Source organism: Oncorhynchus clarkii, chromosome 17 (genome assembly GCF_045791955.1).
Source record: "Oncorhynchus clarkii lewisi isolate Uvic-CL-2024 chromosome 17, UVic_Ocla_1.0, whole genome shotgun sequence".
Lineage (NCBI taxonomy): Eukaryota > Metazoa > Chordata > Actinopteri > Salmoniformes > Salmonidae > Oncorhynchus > Oncorhynchus clarkii.
In genome coordinates this window covers 6937022-6960028 of record NC_092163.1, presented here as the reverse complement: position 1 = coordinate 6960028, position 23007 = coordinate 6937022, and the positions used below count along the sequence as shown (strand labels likewise).

General features: G+C 44.5%; 2 protein-coding genes across 6 annotated transcripts in view; one reads left to right on the top strand and one right to left on the bottom strand.

Annotated features, from left to right (window-relative positions):
* Positions 1-321: 321 nt before the first annotated feature.
* On the top strand, positions 322-1597 carry LOC139370152 (neuropeptide B-like). Its single transcript, XM_071109479.1, has 2 exons — positions 322-765; positions 1433-1597. Exons 1-2 carry the CDS (start codon positions 496-498, stop codon positions 1559-1561), a joined length of 399 nt encoding a protein of 132 aa, XP_070965580.1. The 5' UTR covers positions 322-495; the 3' UTR covers positions 1562-1597.
* Positions 1598-2667: 1070 nt separating this feature from the next.
* Positions 2668-23007, bottom strand: part of LOC139370135 (guanine nucleotide-binding protein G(o) subunit alpha-like) — a 38921-nt gene continuing 18581 nt past the window's right edge. The window contains exons 3-10 of one of the 5 annotated variants that reach the window (XR_011627103.1): positions 21353-21445; positions 20103-20263; positions 14887-15015; positions 8395-8524; positions 8181-8252; positions 5000-5087; positions 3626-4699; positions 2668-3464 (exon numbers count right to left, since the gene is read on the bottom strand). Coding sequence is in view for 2 of the 5 variants with exons in the window: in XM_071109461.1 (XP_070965562.1) it covers positions 4509-4699; positions 5000-5087; positions 8181-8252; positions 8395-8524; positions 14887-15015; positions 20103-20263; positions 21353-21547 (966 nt within the window). In the remaining 3 variants the exon portion in view is untranslated. Of the gene's footprint in view, positions 4700-4999; positions 5088-8180; positions 8253-8394; positions 8525-14886; positions 15016-20102; positions 20264-21352; positions 21779-22086; positions 22370-23007 lie in introns of those variants that run through there. The other 4 variants (XR_011627104.1, XR_011627105.1, XM_071109461.1 and 1 more) reach the window with 4 other exon arrangements.

Below are 23007 nucleotides of genomic sequence, written 5' to 3'. Positions count from 1 at the left end.
CTCTCTCTCTCTCTCTCTCTCTCTCTCTCTCTCGTTAAAGCATCTGAAGCTGGACCATTTATGACGAAATTCAAGTCATATGCCAATAAACGTAATTTACTTTCTAGTTTTCAAGAAACAGATGAGGATCGGTGTGATGTCACTATGTCAACCTCCCCAAACACAGGGGTAAAGAGAAAACGCATAAATCCGGATTGGATTGTTCATCTGCGTGCGTAAAAGATGAATCATTCAATCTTTCTGATCCAATTGACAGGTCACGATCGTGCCGCGCGCCTATATAAAACGGTCACAACATTCGAGAACACCCAACCAACGGAAGAACCCGCCAACAAGAACGTCCGTTGATATTGGTAACCTAGGCTACAGCTCACCAGAGAAGAAGACAAGAACAGAAGAACCAAAAACATCCCGAAGACAACCGAACCAACCAACCGAACCGAACCAACCGTCAAACCAACATTCCATCCAGCTGCGTAAAAAAGGCGTCACGAGATGGAGAGGTCTGTTAGATTCGCCGTGGTGTGCGTCTGTATCTCCATGCTTATCTCGTGCCACCCTATCGAGGCGTGGTACAAGCAGTCCACCGGACCGAGCTACCACTCGGTCGGCCGAGCCTCGGGTCTGCTGTCCGGGATCCGGAGGTCCCCGTACATCCGGAGGTCTGAGTCAGAAGAAACGGTGATGGACAGCGGGGAGAACACCGGCACCGAGAACAACTTGGTGACTGACGGTAACCGACAGACCCCCGTACTCAAAAACATGGTAAGTGTGATTTGGGAGGTAAAATCGTTGAATTAAAGTCTAAGGTAGATGGTACCCAAAGAGAGGCCCTATTAGTTCGATATGTGGTAAAATACAGTACATTTCTGCTGAGATTCTACCTGCACGCAAATTAATGAAGTGAATTGATTACCATTATAACAATGGCCAAATTTGACAATGTATTTTTGGGGGGCAAAGTGCCGTAGTCACATTTAAAAGTTTAAACATCTTTTAAACGTGAGATTATATAAATTGGAATCGACTAGGAAGTAGCGCGCCAGACATCAGACCACTGCGTAAAAGGCGCTGTCCTTCAGCACCAAAGAGACGCGCAATTTGCCTACTGTCAGAGAAATTAAAACGTTTTAGCAGTCTTTATACCCGATAAAATACATTGTAGACTATAGGCTAGACCTACTTGAATAATAGCCTATAAATAGTAACCTGAATGTGACAAAAACGGAACTAAAACCAACCTTTGACAAGACAATTTCTCAGTAGTCGGTCTATATTTCAATGTGACAATAAGTACAAATCATTTTCATTTCTTGAAAATTTGTATCCATTTCTATTTTTCTACATTTCAGCACATTTCCCCCAAACAGGTCTACTTTAATGTGCCACAATTAATGACTGAACATCATTTAACTCGCCGTTTCTCTCTCAGGCTATCTGTGTGACAGACATCTCTCCCAACCTGAAGAGCTGCGAGCTGCTGCGGGACGGGACGAGTACGTTCCAGTGCAAGGCTGACGTGTTCCTCTCCCTCGACTCGCTGGACTGCCTGGCCGCGTGAGACCCAACAAATCTCCCGCCGGCGCCAACAACAACAGTTGACCGAGGTAGACGGGCGAGAACGCAGGCAGCGTGAGAGAAAAAGGACCGGTGATCGATGATGACATTGAATGTTTTCTCATCATTTATATATATATATAAATAAAAAAAACGGATGTGAATAATGTTTGTTTAATACTAGCGGTGTAAAACAAAACAAAAAAAGACCAAACGAAAAACCCAAAGTGCAATGTGTGTGAGAGGAAGTTGTTACTAGGCTACAAAGCTATCTTTTGTCACCCCCCTATATTCCTATGCCGACCCTCACCCAGACCCTCCCTTGTAGGTTACCTGCGTTGCCTAATGTAGGCTATTATTACACGTTCATAAATCGTTGCCTGCTGAGCAGAACCTGTCCAAGTACTTTTATTTATTTTATTAAAATGAACAAATATTGCTAATTTGATTGGTGTACATTTTGTATTTATGCTTGACTGATAGTAGCCTAGGCTACATATTCATTGTGGAAACAAATGAAGATGTTCTTTTGTGCAGTAGGACCTAGCCTATTTCGAAGCCTCAGCAACACAAATCACTTATATTTAAGTATTTTCATCCAGACAATGGTTTTCACTGAAACACATTTTTCTGCAGTCAGTTGCACTACATAGCCTATTCTAAACTGGGTAGTTAGAGCCCTGAATGCTGATTGGCTGAAAGCCATGGTATATCAGACCATATACCATGAGTATGACAAAAAAGTACTGTTCTAATTACGTTGGTAACAAAGTTTATAACAGCAATAAGGCACCTCAGGGGTTTGTGGTATATGGCCAATATACCACGGCTAAGGGCTTTATCAAGGCACTCCGCAGTGTGTTAATCAATCTGCTTTAATCTGACGAGAAACATTCAAATAATTACATCGGCATAGCCAATTATTTCACAAGATCGACTGAATTATAATCCAATTCTGTGTCCAAATCTCAACCCAAAAACTCAAGATTAAAATGTTATTAGATGACAGAAACATATTAAACAGAATTTAAATACTACAAGGCGTACATAAAAATATACTTTTTTTACCCCCCAAGACCCCCATAAACGGGCACAATTAGGAATGATTCACATAAATACATAATGGTAAGATTTTATTTCTCAAATGCTTAGACAATAGTTTGATAGCAATAGTCTTCCAACAGATACTTGTCTGTTGAGCAACTTAGACAAAAATCCCCAAATGAATGACAGAATAAAACATGTAAATTAAGAAAAAAGAGGAGCGAGAGAAAAAGGAAGAGGTGTTTGAGAGAGGGAGAGAGAGAGAGGGGGAGGGAAAGGAGAGCAGGACACAAGAGTGATGAGATTTACTGCAGTTAAATAATGCCAGTTGTTTTCTGTGATCTCTGTCCCATTAAGGAGTGATAGGCATTGATGGATGGAAGGAAAATGCACGTAGTCTGTATGCATGAGTGAACCCCTTAACACACACACACAGTATGGATGAGTGAACCCCTTACCTCACACACACAGTCTGTATGGATGAGTGACCCATAACTCCACACCTCCACATCAGTACCACACTGCCCGCGCATCTAATGGACAAACGGTAAATCCTCCTGCCTGCCTGCCCCCACACACACTAAGACATGCACTAAGCTGAGTGAGCATTTAGCTGGATGACAGTAACCGAGCAACCAAAGCTGAGAGGAAGCCTATCATTACCGTCTACAGGGTCCCTCCTATGAGCTCTGGTACGAATAAGAAATATAACAAGTATGTTAAGAATTAAAATGTTGATGTTGTATTATTCCTATTCTGATTAGGGTTGCATAACAACAACAATAACACAAATAAATATGTACCATAGTCCATGATTGTTCACAAAAACAAGGAGAGGGAAGTGAAATGTTTCCCCAAAGGACCTCGTCCTCGTTCCAGGAAGAGAAATGTTTCCCCAATGGACCTCCTCCTCGTTCCAGGAAGTGAAATGTTCTCCAATGGACCTCGTCCTCGTTCCAGGAAGTGAAATGTTCTCCATTGGACCTCGTCCTCGTTCCAGGAAGAGAAATGTTCTCCAATGGACCTCGTCCTCGTTCCAGGAAGTGAAATGTTCTCCAATGGACCTCGTCCTCGTTCCAGGAAGAGAAATGTTCTCCAATGGACCTCGTCCTCGTTCCAGGAAGAGAAATGTTCTCCAATGGACCTCCTCCTCATTCCAGGAAGAGAAATGCTCTCCAATGGACCTCGTCCTCGTTCCAGGAAGTGAAATGTTCTCCAATGGACCTCCTCCTCGTTCCGTGAAGTCATGTAAACAGTTCCTGAGGAACTGAACCGAGGGGTCTTTCATTATGAAGTCGACTTCAACACGCTTTTCTTCCAGAACCAGAAAACGGAGTAGGGTGCCGGAGCCCCTAGTCACTGATCTTGGGTCAGTTTTCCATTATCCCCACTAACGGTTAAAGGGGAAATCAGCAGTTGATCTTGGGTCAGTTTTCCATTATCCCCACTAACGGTTAAAGGGGAAATCAGCAGTTGAAACGATAACAAACCGTCTCCCCGCCCGTTTTGGTAAACAGCTGAGGGACGGGGCTGGAGAATTGTAACCTCTCTCAAATGCATAGCTAGAGCTATGGATGCAAAGACTGTCAATCCATGATATCAACATTCTAGTTTTAACCATGTTGAGGCTATTTGTTCACATTTACGTTGTTTACAAACGGAGTAAAACAAGCTTATATTTTGAATTAAGCTCATGAGGCATTTATTTATAAGTTACATTCAAGAATCAATGGGCCAGTTGCTAAGTCCAAAAATGGACGTAGCAACAGCTGATTGACCCTTTAAGGTTATGATTTGTTGAGGGGAAGCTGCGTCTAGCTCTGTACCGAGGGAAACTTCACCCCAGAGTCCAGAAGCCAACCAGCACCATCGGAACTGTTAGAACTCATAGGAACTCTTAGAACCAATCATAGCAGAGAGACGGCCTCTAGGTTCTCTTTGATGATGGTGTCCATGACGACCTGGAAGACAATCTGTACGTTGGAGGTGTCCGTTGCCGTGGTGAAGTGGTGGTAGATGAGTTTGCTGGGCGTGGCGTTGAGAGACACAAACATTCCGGCAATGTACCGGGCCGCAGCGTCAACGTCACAGTCTGCACCTGAGGAGGGAGAGAGCGAGAGAGAGAGGGAAGAGGGGGAGATGGAAAGAAAGAGGGTTTAAGGCAATACCGTTTTCAGAGTTAGTTTCATATCTTGATAAGATGTTGTATTATCATGATGGCTTCATCTGATCTCAAGCCTGTATATTGTTATTTTATCAATGACAAAGGCGGCCATTTCATGTCAAACACCAATGGATTGCAATAGCATTATCAGTCTGGTCACATATGTTTTACCTATTGCGTGTGGTGCACGTGTCGTGTGTGTGTGTGTATTAGGGTGTGGTCAGCGTGACTGACCTTTGAACTGCGGCACATACAGCCGCAGATGCCGCCCCGAATGTAAAATCTTCTCTTGAAAAAGATCGATCTTGTTCATAAATAAGATCTGCAATAAATAAACAAATACATTAATAAATACAAAATATCCGACATCCCTGGCCGGCAATTATACACAAATACATTAATAAATACAAAATATCTGACATCCCTGGCCGGCAATTATACACAAATACATTAATAAATACAAAATATCTGACATCCCTGGTCGGCAATTATACACAAATACATTAATAAATACAAAATATCTGACATCCCTGGTCGGCAATTATACACAAATAAATAAAGTGGTAAACAAACATACAGATGAACAACAGGGAGGACGTTTAATCAACGTTCAAACAACGTTCAATCAACGTTCAATCAACGTTCAAACAACGTTCACACAACGTTCACACAACATTCAATCAACGTTCAATCAATATTCAATCAATATTCAAACAAGAATAATATTGTGGTTACTGGTGACAAACCATTTACTGTAAATACCACTTCCATGTGATACGGATATAACTGCAGAACTATATTGCTCATCAATCAACCGTAAATGCCAGTTGATGATTGGTCAAATCTGTACATGAGATTGGGAGAGCGATCACTGGCGAATTCAGATCAATTACCTAGTGAAGCCTTGGCTACAGGAGGATTGATTGAGCTAGCTGTCGCAAGTATTGTGGGGTGAGTCAACACACTGTCCCTCCACTGACTGTCCCTTTCACAGTACACAACACTCTGACTCAGAGGCTTGCATCCCAAATGGCACCCTATTCCCTATATAGTGCACTACTTTTGACCAGAATGGCACCCTATTCCCTATATAGTGCACTACTTTTGACCAGAATGGCACACTATTCCCTATATAGTGCACTACTTTTGACCAGAATGGCACCCTATTCCCTATATAGTGCACTACTTTTTACCAGGGCCCATATGAAGGGACATAAAGGGAACCGGGTGACATTTGGGACGCATCTTAGTTCACTAGTTGACCAATTAAAAGTCTATGAGGAGTTCTCATTCTACCTGGCTTTGGTTCATTTGGTTAAAAGAACAACAACTGGCTAGATAATGATGGATGAACTGAATTGAATGAAGAGAATAATGAGAGTGTGTGTGTGTAATTAACACAGTGGAACAGTGGGTGGAGGGTTATAGGTTAGCAGACTCACAGACACGCCCTGATAGATGAATTACTCGGTCTCACACACGTACGCATGCACACACCACCACACCAAGTGGGCATGAAAAACACACTAAAGGAGGTCCCATTAAACAACAAGCTCGTTACACTGTCCTTCATTTGATGAGGGCGGGTGCGTGTGTTGGTGTGTGTGTGTTGGTGTGTGTGTGTGTGTGGGTGGGCTGGAAGCAAGCAGAATGCACATCTAAATTACTGTTCGCTGTTTAATTACGAGTGACAAGGGACCTATTAGAACAAAGGCTGTGGTCGGTCGGTCGTGTGTGTGTGTGTGTGTGTGTGTGTGTGTGTGTGTGTGTGTGTGTGTGTGTGTGTGTGGTGACAAAGACATTGCAGAGGCATGTCCACTCAGGAGCCACGAGTGACATAAATGACAAGTGAGAAAGAGAGAGAACGAGATGGAGAAAGACTTCCTCCATGTTTGCTTCACTCATCCGTTCCCACTCACTCTGTCCTCCCCATGGACTCTCTATGCGTAACAGTGAGTGTGTAGTGTGTGTATCGTGTGTGTGTAGTGTGTGTGTGTGTGTGTGTAGCGTGTGTAGTGTGTGTGTGTGTAGTGTGTGTAGCGTGTGTAGCGTGTGTGTGTAGCGTGTGTGTGTGTAGCGTGTGTGTGTGTGTAGCGTGTGTATGTGTGTGTGTGTGTGTATAGTGTGTGTGTGTATAGCGTGTGTGTGTGTGTGTAGCGTGTGTGTGTAGCATGTGTGTGTGTGTAGTGTGTGTGTGTGTAGCGTGTGTGTGTGTGTAGCGTGTGTGTGTGTGTGTAGCGTGTGTGTGTGTGTGTAGCGTGTGTGTGTGTGTAGCGAGTGTGTGTGTGTAGCGTGTGTGTGTGTGTAGCGTGTGTGTGTGTAGCGTCTTCTCCATCCTGTCCATTAGCAAAAGGACAACTAGAGGACAACCATGTCAACCAAACCCTGTTTAGACTTGGCCAAGTAGCTGTAACTACCAATGGAAGAGTTTCTGTACGGATGGGACTTTTCTAGCCATAATAAAATAAAATAAAATAAATCATGGCAAAATCTGTGCACTACAACATTTGAAAAGATAAATAAATGAACTTTGCATGCTAGGCTAGTTTGGCAAATTTTCTTCTCGCCCAGCCTGCTGGTCACATGATCTCTTACCAAACACCATTCTGTCAGACTTCTGACATCGTTGACGGTCCATCTGTTCTCTCTCATTCACTCCTGTGTATTCTAATTACAGCGTGTACAAGGTTGTTTACAAACTGGGGAAAAAAAAAGTGCTTTTCATTTGAATTGGGCTTTAGACTAGGGCCTTACCATTGAGGTACCCCGTTATAGAGACTGTCTGTTACCACTGAGGTACCCCGTTATAGAGACTGTCTGTTACCACTGAGGTACCCCGTTATAGAGACTGTCTGTTACCATTGAGGTACCCCGTTATAGAGACTGTCTGTTACCACTGAGGTACCCCGGTATAGAGACTGTCTGTTACCACTGAGGTACCCCGGTATAGAGACTGTCTGTTACCACTGAGGTACCCCGGTATAGAGACTGTCTGTTACCACTGAGGTCCTACAGTATAGAGACTGTCTATTACCACTGAGGTCCTAGGGTATAGAGACTGTCTATTACCACTGAGGTACCCCGGTATAGAGACTGCCTATTACCACGGAGGTCCTACAGTATCTAGACTCTCTCTTACCATTGAGGTACTACAGTATAGAGACTGTCTCTTACCATTGGGGTACTACAGTATATACACTGTCTCTTACCATTGAGGTACTACAGTATATACACTGTCTCTTATCATTGAGGTACTACAGTATAGAGACTGTGTTACCATTGAGGTACTACAGTATAGAGACTGTCTCTTACCATTGAGGTACTACAGTATATACACTGTCTCTTATCATTGAGGTACTACAGTATAGAGACTGTGTTACCATTGAGGTACTACAGTATAGAGACTGTCTCTTACCATTGAGGTACTCTTGAAGAAGATGTTGTTGCAGATGGAAGAGAAGAGTTTCAGACTCTCCTGTAGGCGGTTCTGAAAGAGGGGAAATCATTAGATGTAACATTAGTAAAACAGGCGTCTGTCACGTCAGACCATGTGTAGTAATATTGTCACAGTGTTCATCAGGGAAATGACAGGTAAAGATGTCAGGGTAACAATAGAGAGGGTGTCTCACCATACATGGGTCCTCTACTAGAGTCATGTCGTATCCACTGAGAGAAACAACAAATACCACGGCCCGGACGTCCTCGAAACAACCAATCCACTTCCTCCTCTCTGTCCTCTGACCCCCTACATCATACATCCTGGAGAGGGGGAAGGGGGAGAGAATTATTTTGTATAAATATATCATTTTTTTAATGAGCGAGTGAGAAATGTGTACATTAGATGGAACACATCAGAGTCATTGATTATGTGGAGTAGTGAACTTGGGCAGCCAGTGAGACAGGTTATTAGTGTGGTCGTGGTTTGGCCAATGTGTTTAGAGTGTTTTAGATCCATGTGATAATGACAGTTAGCTGTCAGCAGGATGTTCACAGCATAGGTTCAAATAGGACACCTGCTACTATTTAGATAGTGTGTGTGTGTTTATCAATTAGCTAAAAGACAATTAGTAAGTTCATTAATTTACTCAGATTGAGGGAACCGTCGGTTGGGTCCTTCAGGAACACCTGGGTCCTCCGTGAAGCCCCTCGAGGTCCACACAGAGCTTGCGTCCCAATTGGCACACTATTCCCGATTCAGAGCAGTCTTTTTGATCAGGGCCCACGGGGCTCTGGTTGAAGTAGTGCACTATATGGGGAATAGAGTGTCATTTGGGACACGGCCAGAGGGCTTAGAATAAGCCAGAGATGATGGAAACCTCTGTAGTATTTTAGCGTAAGCCAACGTCATTAAAACAACAAGGGATCTCATTTGGGATTTAGTGATGCCAGTCTCTTTTCTCCTCCCCTCCTAAAAGGTCCGGGGGCAAACGGTTGAACACCGTCACACTCTGCGGCAATGAATACCGTTTTTAAAAAAAATCACTTTTTACTCGCAATAAACCATAACAATTATTAATTTGCTATTAACTTGATATGCTACAGTCCATGTTGAGTATTGGTGAGTTTGTCTCTGCTCTCTGAAGATTCTACACTAAAACTGGTGCTGGCTAATATGGTGTGAAATCAGCTGATAATCAGATAAATTGACACGCTGTACCAAAATGAACAAATGGCAGGGGTTAACGCAATGGCGCATTAGAGGATGCAATCAGAGTACAATTTACAAAACGTCACATCCTAAAACGGTTTGTTTTTCGCATACTATTTATTTGGGGTTATTATTCGTACACAACGATGTCTAGCAGCTCCATCTGTTCAGCTAGTGTTATCACTGTGTTCGGTGTGTGTGCAGTATATCATATCATCCAGCCACATCTATATCATTTGAGCAGCAGATCATCTGGTCTGTAGCTAATTGGACTTAATAGTTTATTTCTCTTGATGTGTTTTGAGGGTTTTATCTGAGGTAAATAAGTCCAAGGCAATAGACAGATACAGTGAGATGCATTCTACATCCCAAATGACTCCCCTAATTCCTATATAGTGCACTACATTTGACCAGAGGCAATAGGGCCCCATGTATGGAATGCCAATAAAAAAAAACGAATTTCAACCACAACTCAAAATCACAAAATTAACTAATGATGCTAGCCAATACCCTCTTTTCTCTTTCCCCTCCCCTAGCCCCACCCCATTCTCTCTTTCCCCCAGCCCCACCTTCTTCTCTTTCCCCCAGCCCCACCCTCTTTTCTCTTTCCCCCAGCCCCACCCTCTTTTCTCTTTCCCCCAGCCCCACCCTCTTTTCTCTTTCCCCCAGCCCCACCCTCTTTTCTCTTTCCCCCAGCCCCACCCTCTTCTCCTCCCCCAGCCCCACCCTCTTCCCCTCCCCCAGCCCCACCCTCTTCCCCTCCCCCAGCCCCACCCTCTTCCCCTCCCCCAGCCCCACCCTCTTCTCTTCCCCTCCCCCAGCCCCACCCTCTTCTCTTCCCCTCCCCCAGCCCCACCCTCTTCTCTCCCCCCCCCCAGCCCCACTTAACTTGTAAATTCCTTGGTCATTCATCAATGTTGGTTAATTATCTGATGCTCTGATGAAGACAAGGTGAAATGGAGAGAGGCCGCGTCCCCATAGCACCCTATTCCCTATATAGTACACTACTTTTCACCAAAGCCCTATGGGGCCTGAATAGGGTGCCACTTGGGATGGTGTCTCATCTCTCTAGAGGCGGAATGAGGGGGTCACAGGTCAATGGTAAGCAGGCTGTGTGTGTGTATGCACTAAACTGTCCCGTGATATCTGGGCGGCGAGGGCTGGTAGACGGAGGAGACGATGTGATTGGAGGATTAAACAAGTGTTCTTTCATTACATAGTTAATTAGGGGTTAGCTAACGATCTGCGACCTACGTTGACCTTGACTGAGGAAGAGTGTGTGTGTGTGTGTGTGAGGTTCAGGAATACATCTCTCCATCCCCATCTTCCTCTGGGTCCCTCACCACATACTTTAGAGAGAATGAAAGAGAGAATAGAGAATGCAGATATTATAATGAAGCCTGCCTCTCCTCCTTTTACCTAATCAGGTATTACAGCTCCGCCCACAACGCAAACACACTGTCAACAACTATGGGTCATAAAAAGCCTGTGAAAGCCTGTGTCTTTTCGAAAGAGAGGCAGACAATGGGTGACAACGAAGGCCTTACACACCCATTCATCCACTGGTCCTTTTAGTGCTCTACCATTTAACCTGCCCCCGCAGTGCCCCCGCAGTGCCCCCGCAGTGCCCCCGCAGTGGCTGTGGGATTTAGCAGTAGTCAACGTGACAGAAAAACAACAAAAGCAAAGCGTGAGGAGGAGGAGAGAGACCAGAAAGGAGGAAAACGAGAAAGACCGAGAGAGACCAAGAGAGAGACCAAACAGAAACCACTTCCTGTCAGCCAGCAATAATTCAAAATACTTTTATTTGACATCTAGATGACGCACACACACACCTATGGGGCTGAAACGTAGACTACTACAGGGGCCGTATGTATCGAGACGTCTACAGACGGTCGAACATTTCAAAGCACAACACACCCTATATAAAGACCAGGAAGAGCCTCTGCCCAGAGACGTGGTGCAACATGCCTGGCCCAATGTTTACGTTTCAATTATTCAAATAATGAACATTTGGCGTGATTCATAATTTATTATGTGTTTGAAAACATAAATTGAAGTGAAATTGGGTGTGAAATACACACAGGAAAAGTCTCATCTCATAAATGTTACAAGATATTCCAGAGAACTGTCATATGTTTTTTTCTGTCTCTCCTCTCCTTTCTCCTCTCCTCTCCTCTCCTCTCCTCTCTCCGTAAGTGTGTATAACAGATACCTCCACTTCAGTATCTATCTTGTTTAGACAAAGGTGAAATGGACAAAAAAAATCATTTTCTTTGGAGAGATTTGACCTTTTCCCCGTCTGTCCGTCCGTGTTGTGTTGTGCTGAGGGTTATTGTCTTTGAGGAAATTGAAAATGGGGGACTCGGTCCCCGTACCCCCATCCACAGATATTTACGACTAGAGTGGGGTGTGTGTGTGTGAGAGAGTGTGTGTGTGTGAGAGAGTGTGTGTGTGTGTGAGAGAGTGGGGTGTGTGTGTGAGAGAGTGTGTGTGTGTGTGAGAGAGTGGGGTGTGTGTGAGAGAGTGGGGTGTGTGTGAGAGAGTGTGTGTGTGTGTGTGAGAGAGTGTGTGTGTGAGAGAGTGTGTGTGAGAGAGTGTGTGTGTGTGTGTGAGAGAGTGTGTGTGTGAGAGAGTGTGTGTGAGAGAGTGTGTGTGAGAGAGTGTGTGTGTGAGAGAGTGTGTGTGAGAGAGTGTGTGTGTGTGTGTGTTTTATGTGATGGGTCATTTTTGTCAATAAAAGCTTCTATAGTGCAGTTTGATTGACAGCTTTCAATTTCATGTGTCCATGACCCTACATGCTGATTGTATGTGCGTGTGGTGTGGTGTTGATTCAGGTAAACCAAATCAACTATTGTATTGCTCCTAGACAGAGGCCATCACACAGATATTCTGCCAATTTGTGAAGCGCACACACACACACACACACACACACACACACACACACACACACAGGTAAAAGGGTCTGTGTCGTATTGACATGCAGTTCCCACAATGCAGTGTGACAATGTTTAGATGCAAAACAAAGGCACCTTATGAAAAGCCTCTCGCCACAGCCCAGGTAATATGGTTTATCATTTTAAATACAGAGGTAATATTGTTACGTTTTCATAATTCATATGAAATGCAGAGGTAATATTGTTAGTTATTATAATTCATAGGAAGTGAATTTTACAGAGCAGGTGTAGGAGACTGGAGTGTGGGTTGCATCCCAAATGACACCCTATTCCCTATAGGGTACACTACTCTGGTCTAAAGTAGTGTATTATTTAGAGAATAGAGTCCCACTTGGGATACAGATTGTGTTTGGAACAGTTGTTGAGAGAGAGAGAGGAGCTCCATTGGAACAGTTGTTGAGAGAGAGAGAGGAGCTCCATTGAAACAGTTGTTGAGAGAGAGAGAGAGAGAGAGAGAGAGAGAGAGGAGCTCCATTGGAACAGTTGTTTAGAGAGAGAGAGAGAGAGAGAGAGAGAGAGAGGAGCTCCATTGGAACAGTTGTTTAGAGAGAGAGAGAGGAGCTCCATTGAAACAGTTGTTGAGAGAGAGAGAGAGAGAGGAGCTCCATTGAAACAGTTGTTTAGAGAGAGAGAGAGAGAGGAGCTCCATTGGAACAGTTGTTTAGAGAGAGAGAGGAGCTCCATTGAAACAGTTGTTTAGAGAGAGAGGAGCTCCATTGGAACAGTTGTTTAGAAAGAGAGAGAGGAGCGGCATTGGAACAGTTGTTTAGAAAGAGAGAGAGAGAGAGGAGCTCCATTAGAACAGTTGTTTAGAGAGAGAGGAGCTCCATTGGAACAGTTGTTTAGAAAAGAGAGAGAGAGAGAGAGAGAGAGAGAGAGAGAGAGAGAGAGGAGCTCCATTAGAACAGTTGTTTAGAGAGAGGAGCTCCATTAGAACAGTTGTTTAGAGAGAGAGAGAGAGAGGAGCTCCATTAGAACAGTTGTTTAGAGAGAGGAGCTCCATTGGAACAGTTGTTTCGTCTTACTGTTTTAATGGAAGCCGATAAAAATAAGTGGCAGTTTAACATGAACGTTTCTCTCCATTTGTCACATCCCTGCTATGTTTGTTTGTATGTGTGCCCGGTTATCAGACTCTAGTCCACTGTGTGTTGATAAGGCCTGTTAGGGTATTGACATATTGACTTCCTGCTGACTCAATCACAGACCAATCAGATATAAGTTTGTCTGATTGGCACTAGCCAAATTGGCTGTTAGAGATAAAGTCTCAGTGACAAAATGAGGCTGTGTGAGATGACATGACATGGTCCCAAAGATGAAAAGATACCAGCACCTGTCACAGGTATTTTTGATCACTTTTAAGTTAAAACCTGAAAACTATCGTCAGCGGGGCTTTAAAGACCAATGCGACTAAAATATTTTGCAGTGTGACCACGAGTTTTATTTTGGGAGCATTGTGTCGTGGGCTGTTCTAAAACTACTTGTGCATCGTTAACCACTTGTTCACTCTTTGTTCGGTCGTGTCACCTCATTGGCTAGCTAGCTGACAACCTGGTAACTTGACCAGTATTATCGAACAGTGGAGGCTGGTGGGAGGAGCTACAGGAGAATGGGCTTGTTGTAATGGCTGGGATGGAATGGATGGAAAGGTATCAAACACATAGAGCGTATGGAAACCACCTGTTTGACTCTGTTCCAGTCATTCCAATCCAGCCATTACAACGAGCCCATCCTCCTATAGCTCCTCCCACCAGCCTCCACTGATATCCAAACAGTTGGAACGAAAGGAGAAGGGATAGCTTCTTCAGGAGATCAATAACCATAGCAATTAATTAATTTATGAATTCATGACAGATTTCTTGCATATAGTCAACGCACAACGTTTTTAAAGAGACAGTGCACCATTTTCAATGTAATATATCTCAATAGGGCAATGATGCTTTTACACCATGTAAAAAAAATCAATATTACACGAATGACTCTGTAATTTCAATGACAGGTATTCATATCAACATTGGAGCTTTTATAATAAACACATGTCTTAGAAGTGTTACGCGTTAGTTTCTAGGGCACAACATGTGCTTCAGAAGTAGCTAGAATTCATATAGGCCCAATATACGCTCAATCAATTGGGAAAACATTTTCTGGTGCTCCTAAATTTAATCTGGTGCTCCTAAATTTAATCTGGTGCTCCTAACATTTAATCTGGTGCGCCTAAATTTAATCTGGTGCTCCTAAATTTAATCTGGTGCTCCTAACATTTAATCTGGTGCTCCTAACATTTAATCTGGTGCTCCTAACATTTAATCTGGTGCTCCTAACATTTAATCTGGTGCTCCTAACATTTAATCTGGTGCTCCTAACATTTAATCTGGTGCTCCTAACATTTTTAAAATTGGGAGCACCAGTGCTACCAATTCATTTCTTTACAATGTAGAGCCCTGATAGTAGGCCTTCGTATTTTGGGAAGGTTGTATTTTCTACAACAACAAGAGAAGACACACAATAGTATTATTTACCTGAAGAGCAGGTGTTTGACTTTGAACTGCGTCTCTATGACCCCGGTGGTCCTCAGTCTGACCCTCAGGACATCCGTCTCCGTGGGAACGTAGTCCGGAGAGATGATACGACCCATGTTCTCAAAGAAACTACAGGAGGAGGATGAGAAAGACAAATATTAGATTATTTGATCTAAACATTGTATATCTGAAAAGGTAACAATTTCAAAAGCTAGAGAAAGAGAGATGGAGAGAGACAGACAGACATACAGTATGCCTGTCAGGCTGTGCTTAATTTAAGCCGGATCCTGCCGGAACAGGATCCAGCACCTCTCAGTTTTGGACTGTTTTATTCCGGTTCCTCTCGAAGCATGAAAAATAATTGTTTCAAAATTATAATAAAAAGCAAATCAAAGTTAATTCGAGTTGCCTCTTCGATTAATTCTCCTGCCCCCACAAAAAAAAAATGCAATGCGAAAAAGTAGATTTTCAGCCCGGGCCTAATATTTCTAAGAGTAGATTCGGGCTGGGTCGCGTTTATGGTTTGTGCAACATTGTAACCCATGTTTGAGACCAACGCGTGGCTGTGTGAGAAGTGAGTATGTTCTCTCTCTGCTCTGATAGACAGGAGCCTGCAACTCATCTCTCCTGCGTTGCATTTGATCACTTATTTCCTTATAGAATCACAAGGTTCTGGAGGGGCTGCAGCTCCCTTATAGAATCACAAGGTTCTGGAGGGGCTGCAGCACCCTTATAGAATCACAAGGTTCTGGAGGGGCTGCAGCACCCTTATAGAATCACAAGGTTCTGGAGGGGCTGCAGCTCCCTTATAGAATCACAAGGTTCTGGAGGGGCTGCAGCACCCTTATAGAATCACAAGGTTCTGGAGGGGCTGCAGCACCCTTATAGAATCACAAGGTTCTGGAGGGGCTGCAGCTCCCTTATAGAATCACAAGGTTCTGGAGGGGCTGCAGCACCCTTATAGAATCACAAGGTTCTGGAGGGGCTGCAGCACCCTTATAGAATCACAAGGTTCTGGAGGGGCTGCAGCACCCTTGATAAATGTAAATACATCTGCCAAAGCTATAGAATTACTGCTGTCTGTTCAGAAATAAATGAAACCATTCAGTATGTCCTACTACACCATGAGAAGGCCCATAATTTTGCCACAGAGGATCAATAGCATCTTTTTGTTTCATTGCTTAGCTGTGGATTGTAGCCCAATAACACGGAATAGCCTACCGTCTGGAATGAGCCACACATCTGTCAGTGACAAAACATCATGCAGGTAATATTTCAAATACAACTGCAGGAAAACACAGGTAGGAGGCAACTGTCTCCTCCTGAAAATAGAAGACTCTGTGCTGTAGGCCACCAAAACATTTGATCAACTTCACAATACTGTTTTATAAGAGAGAGACAGAGACAGAGACAGAGACCAGAGAGACAGACACCAGAGAGACAGAGACAGAGACAGAGAGACAGAGACCAAAGAGACAGAGACGAGACAGAGAGACTTTTGGCACCAGCGCATCAGCCATCACCAGTGAGTGATCTGCTCATCATTAGGTGAGTGATCTGCTCATCATTAGGTGAGTGATCTGCTCATCATTAGGTGAGTTATCTGCTCATCATTAGGTGAGTTATCTGCTCATCATTAGGTGAGTGATCTGCTCATCATTAGGTGAGTCAGTGAAACTGGAAAGCATTTTTAGGACAATAATTTCCTCCTCATATTGTGTCGCCACACACCTAGACCTGGACTATTGATGGGTTCAAGACAAGGTCAATATGTATTGATTTTTGATTCTCAGTTCGTCAGTGTCAAAGTAGCCTGCCATTTCAATTATTTGCGTGGAGTTAAAAAAATTATAATAAAAAGATTCTACCAAAGTCTACAGTCATGTAAAATTACGTATAACTGCATGAAATGTGTTGATAAAAGGCTTTCCCCGGACCCTCGACTACTCAACATGTTCCCAGTGTGGGCAACCTGTGTAAGTGTCTCTACTCAACATGTTCCCAGTGTGGGCAACCTGTGTAAGTGCCTCTACTCAACATGTTCCCAGTGTGGGCAACCTGTGTAAGTGTCTCTACTCAACATGTTCCCAGTGTGGGCAACCTGTGTAAGTGTCTCTACTCAACATGTTCCCAGTGTGGGCAACCTGTGTAAGTGTCTCTACTCAACATGTTCCCAGTGTGGGCAACCTGTGTAAGTGCCTCTACTCAACATGTTCCCAGTGTGGGCAACCTGTGTAAGTGCCTCTACTCAACATGTTCCCAGTGTGGGCAACCTGTGTAAGTGTCTCTACTCAACCTGTGTAAGAGCCTCTACTCAACATGTTCCCAGTGTGGGCAACCTGTGTAAGTGTCTCTACTCAACCTGTGTAAGAGCCTCTACTCAACATGTTCCCAGTGTGGGCAACCTGTGTAAGTGTCTCTACTCAACATGTTCCCAGTGTGGGCAACCTGTGTAAGTGCCTCTACTCAACATGTTCCCAGTGTGGGCAACCTGTGTAAGTGCCTCTACTCAACATGTTCCCAGTGTGGGCAACCTGTGTAAGTGTCTCTACTCACCATGTTCCCAGTGTGGGCAACCTGTGTAAGTGTCTCTACTCAACATGTTCCCAGTGTGGGCAACCTGTGTAAGTGTCTCTACTCAACATGTTCCCAGTGTGGGCAACCTGTGTAAGTGTCTCTACTCACCATGTTCCCAGTGTGGGCAACCTGTGTAAGTGTCTCTACTCAACATGTTCCCAGTGTGGGCAACCTGTGTAAGAGCCTCTACTCACCATGTTCCCAGTGTGGGCAACCTGTGTAAGTGTCTCTACTCAACATGTTCCCAGTGTGGGCAACCTGTGTAAGTGTCTCTACTCAACATGTTCCCAGTGTGGGCAACCTGTGTAAGTGCCTCTACTCAACATGTTCCCAGTGTGGGCAACCTGTGTAAGTGCCTCTACTCAACATGTTCCCAGTGTGGGCAACCTGTGTAAGTGCCTCTACTCAACCTGTGTAAGTTCCTCTACTCAACATGTTCCCAGTGTGGGCAACCTGTGTAAGTGTCTCTACTCAACATGTTCCCAGTGTGGGCAACCTGTGTAAGTGCCTCTACTCAACCTGTGTAAGTGCCTCTACTCAACATGTTCCCAGTGTGGGCAACCTGTGTAAGTGCCTCTACTCAACATGTTCCCAGTGTGGGCAACCTGTGTAAGTGTCTCTACTCTACCTGTGTAAGTGTCTCTACTCTACCTGTGTAAGTGCCTCTACTCTACCTGTGTAAGTGCCTCTACTCTACCTGTGTAAGTGCCTCTACTCTACCTATGTAAGAGCCTCTACTCTACCTATGTAAGAGCCTCTACTCTACCTGTGTAAGAGCCTCTACTCTACCTGTGTAAGAGCCTCTACTCTACCTGTGTAAGAGCCTCTACTCTACCTGTGTAAGTGTCTCTACTCTACCTATGTAAGTGCCTCTACTCTACTGCTCTGTGCCACGACGCAAATGTGATGATATGCATGCAAGGATTTATTATAAAAGGGCATCTTCTCCTCATGCGTTCTGGTACCTGAGAACTCCCCAGCTCACCCCCCTCTCACGCTCACTTTCTGTTCCGTCACCTCCTGATTTATAAATGAAGCTGCTGTCAGGTGTAGAAGTGATAAACTAACCCCCAGGAGATGCTACGATACTAATCTCCATACTGAATATTCATACTACTGGATTAATGGGTTTTAGATAGAGTTATAGCTTTACATAATACTGGTTCTCTGAGGCTATGGATTATCTAACAAATGTATTATACTGGGGTGTGTGTGTGTGTGTGTGTGTGTGTGTGTTATGTGTCGGTTTCTGTGTGTGTGTGTGTGTGTAAGTGTGTGTGTGTGAGTAAGTGTGTGTGTGTGAGTAAGTGTGTGTGTGTGTGTGTGTGTGTGTGTGTGGGAGTAAGTGTGTGTGTGTGTGGGAGTAAGTGTGTGTGTGTGTGTGGGAGTAAGTGTGTGTGTGTGTGTAAGTGTGTAAGTGTGTAAGTGTGTGTGTGTGTGTAAGTGTGTGTGTGTGTGTGTGTGTGTGTTACAGCCCAAGTAGCTGATAGGGGATGACTGGGATAGAACGTCACCATCACTTTGATGCGGCAAAGCTTCCATTCTGTGTGTTTCTGTGTTTGCAAGCATTTGTGTGGGTGTTTCTGTGTGTGTTTCTGTGTGTGTGTGTGTCTGCGTGTGTGTGTGTGTGCGTGTGCGTGTGTTTGCGTGTGTGTGTGTCTGCGTGTGTGTGTGTGTGCGTGTGCGTGTGTTTGCGTGTGTGTGTGTCTGCGTGTGTGTGTGTGTGCGTGACTTTGTCCGAGGCGTATTTCCCAGGCTGTGGTGTCCGGCTGGTGCTCAGTGGGTCTCCAGGGGACCTGTCGCTGTAGATAAAGCCAGAGCAGAGGCCTCATGCTGGGGGAGAGGAGGAGAGATGACAGCCTCCTGCTGGGCTGGTTGGTTCAGCCTTCTCTCTGTTCGTTTTCCCTCTTTCTCCCTCTCTACTTCAGACTCACCTCCGTCACATAGATTTGTCCATAATGACCACCTCTTCTCTCTCGTAATAGGTATTCTCTCCTTTGTCTGGCTCTCAGGGTGATCATGGTTGATTCTTTGTGACAGTGTGTGTGTGTGGATTGTCAGTGACACACCACAAGGCTAATCGCAGGACAGCAGGCCTCCACACTCAGATAATTAGACCCCTGGATCTCTCTATAACATACGCTGATCCAACCAGTGTGTGAGAGAGACAGAGAGACACACAGACAGAGACAGAGAGACACAGAAATATAGAACGAGTGAAAATATAGGTGAGTTGTACAGGTGTACAGTGCAGGTGTGTTCAGGTAAGACGTGTGTCAGGTCAGTATTCACCCTGCAGTGTGTTGTAACAGGTCAGTACTCACCCTGCAGTGTGTTGTAACAGGTCAGTATTCACCCTGCAGTGTGTTGTAACAGGTCAGTATTCACCCTGCAGTGTGTTGTAACAGGTCAGTACTCACCCTGCAGTGTGTTGTAACAGGTCAGTATTCACCCTGCAGTGTGTTGTAACAGGTAAGACGTGTGTCAGGTCAGTATTCACCCTGCAGTGTGTTGTAACAAGTCAGTACTCACCCTGCAGTGTGTATTAACAGGTCAGTATTCACCCTGCAGTGTGTTGTAACAGGTCAGTATTCACCCTGCAGTGTGTTGTAACAGGTCAGTGTTATTAGTTTACTCACTACAGGGCAGAGTCGTTGAGTTCAAACTCGTAACCCCTGGCTGCGGCCTCTCGGACCCCCTGGTCAGCCCACAGACAGGAAAGGGCGTGGCCAATGAAAGGAAACAGCACCTGATCCTCATCAAAACACCTCCCGCAGGACAACACAGAGTGGGCGTGCACCTGGGGGGGCGAGAACAAAGAGGGTATCATGTCCATACAGTTTACAAGACACAGTACTGACTGGACATGAAGCTACACACGCTGCCGACCCCAAACTCTCTCACACAGCACGAATAACAAGGAAAAGGTTATCAGTAGATGAAAACAGAATTCCTCACAGTTTCACAGCTCCAGTTAGGAGCCGTCAGACTCAGTGTGGGTGGGGATGCTTTGAGCTCTGTTACCTTTGGCAATAAAGGTATTCAAATTGAATGGAACCTGACAATAACACCTCCCACCCAGTCTCTCTCACGCACCGTCTCCCGATCATACCTCTGTACCATGTCATTACAGAGCAATTACACTACAACTCATTCACTTAACTGGCTATTATTGATGCCCATTTGAACTATGACATTCTAACACAAAATAAAACTAGAGAGAGTGTGTTTGTGCATGTGTATCTGTGTCCGTATCTCTGTGTGTGTGCGTGTGTGTATCTGTGTGTGTGTATGTGTGTGTATGTGTGTGTATGTGTGTGTATGTAGGGAATGTCCTGAGCTGCCAGCAGACTAATGGGTCAGGGCTGAGTAAACATGGAGAGCAGCAGCAGCCAATCAGACCACTGGGACCCGCCAGCCTTCTGTGTGTGTGTGTGTGTGTGTGTGTGACAGACACTACTGTCTGCTGTAGGCATGCTGCCCTCTAGTGTTTGTCTGACACTAGTCTGTGTGTGTGTGTGTGTGTGTGTGTGTGTGTGTGTGTGTGTGTGTGTGTGACAGACACTACTGTCTGCTGTAGGCATGCTGCCCTCTAGTGTTTGTCTGGACAAATCACACTAAAGCCATCAAGTGAAGTAGTGTTTCTATGAGGTGGAGACTACGAGAGCAAGAAAGAGAAACAGACAGACAGACAGAGCAATAGACAAGACAGACAGACAGAGCAATAGACAAGACAGACAGACAGAGCAATAGACAAGACAGACAAACAGAGCAATAGACAAGACAGACAGACAGACAGACAGACAGACAGACAGACAGACAGACAGACAGACAGACAGACAGACAGACAGACAGACAGACAGACAGACACTCTATCTCCCTCTCTAACCTTGTTCTTGCTGTTAGTCAGGTTGATCCGGAGAATGCCCATCCCGTGGAGGACAAACTTCATAGAGGTCAGAAGATTGTCCAGCACCGCCGGCTGTACGGGGTCAACAGGGCAGGGGTCAGAGGTAAAAATGTAAAAACAGTTACCACGGCAACGGTGTTCACGCCACACAGGAAAAGTACATATAGAACGCATCAGAAAACCCTGTGTATGAAACTGCTTTAGTCAAATTAGTGCACTATGGGTAACGGTGCCATTTCAGACACAACTGTGGCCTCTATAACCAAAAAAATCAGACAGGAATTACATGGCAACAGTGACAACACCATACAGACAGCCTTTATAGAACCTCTTCAAATAAAATGGGTGTTCATTCAAATCAGACTAAAGAGGAGATATCAGACCTGTTAAGAGGAGATATCAGACCTGTTAAGAGGAGATATCAGACCTGTTAAGAGGAGATATCAGACCTGTTAAGAGGAGATATCAGACCTGTTAAGAGGAGATATCAGACCGGTTAAGAGGAGATATCAGACCTGTTAAGAGGAGATATCAGACCTGTTAAGAGGAGATATCAGACCTGTTAAGCGGAGATATCAGACCTGTTAAGAGGAGATATCAGCCCTGTTAAGAGGAGATATCAGACCTGTTAAGAGGAGATATCAGCCCTGTTAAGAGGAGATATCAGACCTGTTAAGAGGAGATATCAGACCTGTTAAGAGGAGATATCAGACCTGTGTGAAGACTGATGTCTGAAGATGACCAACACAAAACCAAAAACTCAACTGGATCCAAGGTTGGGTTCAATTCCATTTAAAATTCCAGTCAATTCAGGAAGTACACTGACATTCTAATTCCAAAAGTGTCCTCAATGCTTTTTAATGAGGAACATTTGGAATTTGGTTTACTTTCTGAATGAACTGGAATTGAAATGGAATTGACCCCAACCCTGACTGTAACTAAACACAAAACCCAATATCAACTGAACTCAAAACTGTTTGAATCCGAGTGACTCAATGGGATTAGGGGATCTATGATAGTCTCTAACACCCCTCCCTCCCTCTCTTCCCCCCCCTATCTTTCCCCCCTCTCTTTCCCCCTGCCAGAAAGAGATAAGCATTACATTCCATCCTGATGTTGTCAGTCTCCTCTCTGTCTCTCTGTCTCTCTGTCTCTCTGTCTCTCTGTCTGTCTGTCTGTCTGTCTGTCTGTCTGTCTGTTTTTTCTGAAGTTTATTGGAGGTGTTTGACTTTCTCAGTGGGGCGTACCTACCTTTCTCAGTGGGTCGTACCTACAGTGTGATAAGAGATACTGTAACTAACTATGAGAGTGGTGACACACAACTTCAGTATCAGTAATGTGTTAAGCCGGGCCGGGCTGAGGACAGTCAGCTGTCAGGGAGTAATGATTCTTTATTAACACATTCTCCAATATTAATCTTTGCTGACACCTGTATATTGATTTGTGTCAGAAAAATAAGCAGCTCAGAGTGAGAGACTCTCATTCCTTCTCTCTCTCCCATCTCACTCTCTTCTTCGCCTCCTCCAGGATGTAAGGAAAGAAAATAAGGGAGGGGAAAATCTGCTTTTCTAAAGTATGAGAAGAGGCTCCAAATCAGACTTTAAATCTCCTGCGTACCTTTCCCTGGTCCTAAC